Source organism: Meriones unguiculatus, chromosome 1 (assembly GCF_030254825.1).
Source record: "Meriones unguiculatus strain TT.TT164.6M chromosome 1, Bangor_MerUng_6.1, whole genome shotgun sequence".
Classification (NCBI taxonomy): domain Eukaryota; kingdom Metazoa; phylum Chordata; class Mammalia; order Rodentia; family Muridae; genus Meriones; species Meriones unguiculatus.
Window position 1 is genome coordinate 90,752,062 of NC_083349.1, and position 6,764 is coordinate 90,758,825.

Below are 6,764 nucleotides of genomic sequence, written 5' to 3' on the forward strand. Positions count from 1 at the left end.
CATGGCCAATACAGTGGCCAGAAGCCCCTGAAATAACCCAACAAGTAGGCCAAGGAGATGGGTGGGGAAGATATTTTCAGGAGGCAAAATTTTTTTTTTTTACAAAACAGAGGAAAAGAGAAACCAGCAGTGAAGGGCCTCTGGCCAAGGAGGAATTAAGAAGTCTAGCCAACCGTAAGCTGTGCCTTGAGGCCCTGCTAGCACATCTGTTGCTGTGTATCACTGTCTTGGAGCCTGCTCAACATAGTAATATATTTTGGTAAAAATAAATAAATGAATAAAAATAAATATCATAAAGTAAATTCCGTCTCAGATCCTGCCAGCACCTACTGTTTCATCTTTGTTCTGAATTCTGTGTCACCTTGAATTATACATATATATGTGTGTACATATATGTGTATATATGTATGTGTGTGTATATCTGTATATACACACACAGGGTTTTAATAAACCACAGCTCTGCTTTGTACTACCTCACTCTGACATTCCTTTCTGCATTGGAGCCAAGGATCCCGTTTTCCCTGAGCTGAGGTTCCTTACAGAGGTCTTCAGCCTGTGGTCGTGGCACAGAGCTATGTTTCTGTCCCTGTTGCCACTGACAGACTTTTCTTTTCACTGTGGCTGACATGATTTTCTAAGAATTTTCCCAAATGTGCAAAGAATAATCCACTTACTACTGACAATGTGATCCAAACACTACCTGTCCTCCTTACAAATACTATTCTACCAAACTTCAGCTAAGACTCACAAAATGTGTCTGTGTGTACACACCCAGACATATGCATTCAAGCAACCTAGGGCTTATAGGAATCTGAAAGGAATGGAATAAGCAAAGGCCAGATAGATAAGCATCCCTTTCATCTCTTATTAGTCTTAACTAGTTTAAATTGACACACATAAATCTGGGCACATTTTTCCCTTAAAAGCAAAGCTCTGAACTTAGTAAAACCAATAATAATAATAATAATAATAATAATAATAATAATAACAAAATGCATATAGTTAATCCCTTGCTACTACTTTATATGGCCCAAACTATAAGGTAGCCTGAATTATCTCCATATTCTTTTCGCTCTATTTTGCTTCCAATACAATACTAGATTTTTAATGTACACAGAGAAAGAGAAGGGGGGAGGGGAGGGGAAGGAAGGGGAGGGGAGAAGAGAAAAGCAAACAGACAGACATTGGAGCAACTACCTTTCCCACTGTTACTTAGCACCCAACCAATGTCTCAGAAATAACGGTGAAGGTTCTCAACTTACGAACTCCAGCTAGTTCATTTCTTTAGAGTTGTCAGTTTTACCAAATTATATTTTAAAGACTGGTTTTAATAACCTGTCTTTTTAAATCAACATGTACCCTGCACTCCTCTGATTAAATCATCAAAAGGTGAGGCCCTCTCTACCTTAAGAATATCCATTATCCTGACTAAAAACCAGTGTCGAGTGTGAGTCTGTTCCGAGAACAGTCAGACCAGCTCTCCCACCTGTGGATGGCAGTGTTGGTGGCAGGCCATGAGGGAGCTGAAAGGTGAGCAGGGACGACTGGACGCTGCTTCTGAAGAAGTCCTCTGTTGCCTTAGACTGTAAAACTTTGGTTTCCCAGAGCTGCAAGGAAAAAAATACGTTTGTATATTTGCTTGTTTTAAAAAAAATCACTAGCAATATTTACTATTTTTAAGTGTTTATGCTTTCAGTGCACAGTTCAAGGAACACAGTAACACAACTGAAGGACAAGAAGTGTAACTTCTCAGGTTGTGAAGATGAAACAGGGGAGAGATGTGAGCACAAACCTTTTTCAAGTCTTTTAACACCTGCTCCTCTATGCCTTCTTCCGCAAACAGGTCCCGCACACCCTCAATTACGTCCTCAATTACAGATCGATAGAGTTTGGGCTGCATGAAAGCAATTATTAGAGGTTTTAATTCTCAGATTAGAATGTGCTTGCCTTAAAAGACATGCAGATACAGGCTCTAATCCTCAGTTTACGGGGAAAAAACACAAGGTTATTAAGTACATCCCAGTACAGTCTTAGCTCCTTATAAATTGTATCAGCAGCCTGTAATCCCTTTGAGGCCCCTGTCCACAGGGCATTTTGAGACAGGGTTTCTCTGGGCAGCCTTGGCTGTCCTGGACTGGCCTTGAACTCATAGCAATTGGCCTGCTCCTGCATCACTGGGTGCTGGGATTATAGGCATGTGCCACCATTCAGAGCTAAGCTCCTACTTTCAATCTACCATTTTCTCAAAGTGGCCACTGTTAGTCAACTACCATGGATGTAAATAAGCTTCAGGCCTTAAAGGTGAGCAAATCAAAGCCTGCCCTGCTTCCAGAGCAGACCTGGAGAGAGGGCAGTTGCAAACATGGTCAAGCAAAAGCTCAACCACATTCCTGCGTCCAGGTGTTTCCTGTAATAGTAATTAATAAGTGCATGAACAAACCCAAGATGTTAAAACCAAGCCAGGAAATAAAGTCAGGCAGAATCTACCCAGAGCCATACAGTATACCAACACACAAAAAGCATGTGAAACATATCAGCCCTTCCAGGGTGTATGTTTCTGAGCGTGTGTGTGTACTCCAGTGCTCACACTGAGATCCAGGTGAAGGCCACAGATAACGTAGAGTAAACAAGAGTTCCATTTGCTCTTACTCTGAATTGCTTAATCCAACCCAGATGAAAACTGAGGCTTTCTTGGACTGCTTTTTTCATGCTTCCCACAAAAAAAAAAAAAAATGCTCTCACTCCAGGAACAAGACTTTAAACTAATCCTTCTAAAGAGCCAGGGTAAGTCTATGAATGGGCCAATCAGTACCATTTAAATGTTATTCACAGGCATAAGCATTAAGAGTAAGTGCCCCCAGATGAGCTGCTGCTTCTAAACCAGCCAACCCTGATAAAGGCTTCTAAGCTGGGACCTCTGTCTTAACCTCAGCTTGATGAGCATACTTAAGAGCTGGAGGGGAGAATTCCTAGGGCGAAAAACATCTTTTAAGACCTGCCCTTGAAGTGTAACAGCAGCAGTCCAAAAGAAGCCAATAAAGTGCAGGTTTTCAAAAGCAAAATAAGTACTGAACATTGTCTCTCTTGTAGGACTACTGCTACACTCACATTTCTTTCTCTGTTATCTTTCTCAAAAGTACATAGTCTGAACCTCCATCTTGCCTGTGTCCCTAAAACATTCTCATTGGCAGTATCAGTCAGGCAAACTGGTATGCTTGGAAAGCTTATATTCCGGTATATGTACTTTACACTTCTTAAAACATAAAATGAACACACATGAGTATGTCTCTAAAAATGGAACCTTTTATGCTACATAGATACACAAGGACTTTTACAGACACAGACCTATCTTGGCTGCTCATGGTCTTTCTGGAAATGTGCATCTGTTGATAATGGTTTTGCCTTTAACCTGGAATTTTTAATTTGATGGAGGATATAACAAGTACCATTTAGCCTGTAAATTCTAACCGTGAGGTTTAGCTACCCTTATGGCAGTGTTTGTGGGTTTCACATTTAAGTGGTAAGATGTTACAGGACAAAAAAGGTAAGATCGTTGGGCAACAATCCAAATCGCATCACCTATAATTCCGGGTTAGGGAGTAATATATCGTGAGCCATCTACGTCCTAATAAAGAACTAGAATTAGGGCTGGAGGTGTGGTAAAAGGCTGGGGCGAAGGAAGTGGAGAAGGAGGAGGTAGAGGCAGAGGAGGAGATGAAGACGAAGAAGATGAAGAAGAAGGAGTAGTAAATGTAGGGATTTCCTAAACACAGAGGGAGGAAATCGTCGTGATTGAGGGTACCCTCACTCTAGGTGCCCTCAGTTGGAGTGGGAAGCACACTGTTTTCAGCTGTCTTCAGCTTCCTCTAACCCTTGGTGAGAAGGGGGGGAGGGCCATCAAAGTCTGCGACTTGTCATGGAGGGCTAAAGGGTGTCGGCAAAGCCTACCCGCCTCCTTACCACCAGATTGACGAAGGCCATGCCGACCTCTCTGCGCCTGACCGTTTGTGCCTGTGTGGCAGAGCCGCCAGGCTCGCTTTTGAACCGTGGCTCTCGTTGCTGCGCAACCGCGAGGACGCTAGGGGCGGGGCCGAGTAGAGCGGGAATTGAAAGAGGATTAGTGATTAGAGGGATGAAGTTTGGCACCGGTGAAGTAAGGTGTCCGACAGCTTTAGCCTGCAAAGGTGGGGCTGCGCAGTGACAGACAGATGGGACACGTTCCTCTTTGAGGACTGTAGGGAGAAGAAAGAAGGCAGGTGAGTTATTCCTGCTTTTAGCGGTTTGCCATGTCTCTGAACACCACTCACAGCCGCACTCCATGCTGCTGTGTACAAGTGTGGCAAGAGCCAAACTCTTTATAATTAGCTGTTGAAGTGTGGGCAAAAGCAGCAGCAACTTCACCTGGCAATACAAGTGAGAGTCATGAGGACGCTCGCTGCCAAACCTGACCCCCTCGCTCTGAACGCTTGTCTGTGATCTCCGAAGTGCGCAATCCGTGCCTCGATGCATGTAAAGGAGATTAATACAAACGACGAAGCATTCGTAAACACAAACACCTCTACTGAATCAGAGACTGACAATTAGGGGCCCCGCATACAGCGACTTCAAAAATGTTCTCCAGATAGTTCAGATGGGCGTTAAAATGAGTCCTAAAACGCACTCAACATTGGGTCCACATTAAAATTACCTGAAGGGCTATTTCTTTTTAAAGGTTTGATGCCTGAATCTTCCCCAAAACATATGATTTAAAATGCAGCAAAGATGAAAAACCACCATTTAAAGCAAGTTGGCTTCCTAGAGCTATCCTGCCTCCTTTGCTCCTCAGGCAAAAGTCGTCATCTTTGTCCTGTAATGTCTCTGTCTCTCTCTCTCCCTAGCATGGAGGCACTTAACTCGCATTCCCCACTCGTTCAAAAAGGAAGTGCCACCTACTTCCACCGCTCTGCCTTCAAACCGCCTTTCTAATCTGAAGACAGATCTCGACCTAACAGATGGTTGTGTGATGATTTAAAATGCTGTCAGGGTTTGGAGTTGACTGTTTTCTCATCTGTGGTGTAAGTGCAGTAGAGCTGTGTGTGATTGCCCACTCCAAATAGGCTTGCCTGGACCAGGTGTAAGTTTCTAGCAGCTGATTCATTCCGTGTCATTTAAAAGACTTTTCCTAAATTGAAAACTACTGGGAATTTCTTTAACAAAAAGCCATTAAGTATGTGTGGTGATTTTTAATGGCTACATCTCTCTACGTGGCAATTTACTACTGGGAATGTTCAAAGTGACTTATCTTTCACCCAAAATGGAAAAGCTAAAAGCAAGCATTGATTCCTTCTGATATTATAAAATCCAATTAGATTATTCAAGCTGGGAAATAAGAAAGCTGAAAGGTCTCTTGTTTTCCATCTTTCTCCTTACAAGTTTTTAAAATTTTAATCCTGAATGCATAGAATGGGTAACAGTCTAACATTCTGTGACAGCATACTGCTTCATTGTACTACACTATCCCTTTCTCAAAGTAGGCCATGCGTATTTTTTTAATTTAAATTTGAACGTTCGTTTTCATAACAAGTGTGACTAACAACTGAATTGTTACTGCCTAATACATTCAGGACACCTTTTATGGAAAGCTATACAACATCGGCTAAGTTATCTCGGTGACTTTCTGGCTGCCCTCTTGTGTACCTGAATGGTCACTGGTACACTCTGCCTCGGGTTCTTCCCAATAGTCGCAATGACTATTAAAAGACGCCTGCCTGAGTCCAAGATCTAGGTTGTTACACCTGCAATATGAAAGGTCTCCAGAGTCCGGGTCTTAAAGCCTGGTACCCGTGCAGCGGTGTGCACAGGCTTCTAGGAGCTGATTATATTTCTGTCATCATTCAGACCTAACCATATGACAGAAACAACTGAAGTTGTTTTGTTTTTTTGTTTTTTTTTTTTTTATACATAACCGGTACTTCATTACTATTTTTTTAATTTTATTTTTTTCTTATCAGTTACATTTTATTAACTCTGTATCCCAGCCGTGTCCCGATCCCTCATTCCCTCCCAGTCCCTCCCTCCCTCCCTCATCTCCACCGTGCCCCTTTCCAAGTCCACTGATAGGGGGGACCTCCTCCCCATTCATCTGATCCTGTTTTATCAGGTATCTTCAGGACTTGCTGCAAAGTCCTCCTCTGTGGCCTAACAGGACTGCTCCTCCCTTGGGGGTGGGGAGGCCAAAGAGCCAGTCATTGAGTTCCTGTTAGAAATAGTCCTTGTTCCCCTCACTTTGGGAAACCAATTGGTTACTGAGCTACCACAGGCTACATCTGAGCGGAGGTTGTAGGTTATATCCATACATGGTCCTTGGTTGAATGTCAGTCTCAGAAAAGATCCTGTGCCCAGATATATTTGGTCCTTGTGGAGCTCCTATCCTTTCCCCATCAGACTAACTCCCCTTCTTTCTTATGATTCCCTGTACTCTGCCAAAAGTTTGGTTATGAGTCTTTGCTTTGAAAACACTGCTAGTTAGAGTCTTTCAGATGTGCTCAGTAGACTCCTGTCATACATTCAATGAACATCCCATTTGTCTTTCTAAACGAGGATTGATCATCTTACCTCATGTCTGCTCTCTTGATTATCTTTTTTAGGTGTATAGATTTCATTATGTTTATCATATCTTATAGGTCTATATAAGCGAGTATATACCATGTTTGTCTTTCTCCTTCTGGGATATTTCACTCAGAATGATCTTTTCTAGATCCCACCATTTGCCTGCAAATTTCATG

General features: G+C 42.6%; 1 protein-coding gene across 1 annotated transcript in view; it reads right to left on the reverse strand.

Annotated features, from left to right (window-relative positions):
* The window catches only part of Gtf2a1l (general transcription factor IIA subunit 1 like), a 40,813-nt gene extending 36,832 nt beyond the window's left edge, over positions 1–3,981 (reverse strand). The window contains exons 1-3 of the mRNA XM_021644501.2: positions 3,961–3,981; positions 1,793–1,894; positions 1,487–1,607 (exon numbers count right to left, since the gene is read on the reverse strand). Of these exons, the coding sequence (XP_021500176.1) occupies positions 1,487–1,607; positions 1,793–1,894; positions 3,961–3,981 (244 nt within the window). The remainder of the gene's footprint in view (positions 1–1,486; positions 1,608–1,792; positions 1,895–3,960) is intronic.
* Positions 3,982–6,764: the final 2,783 nt, after the last annotated feature.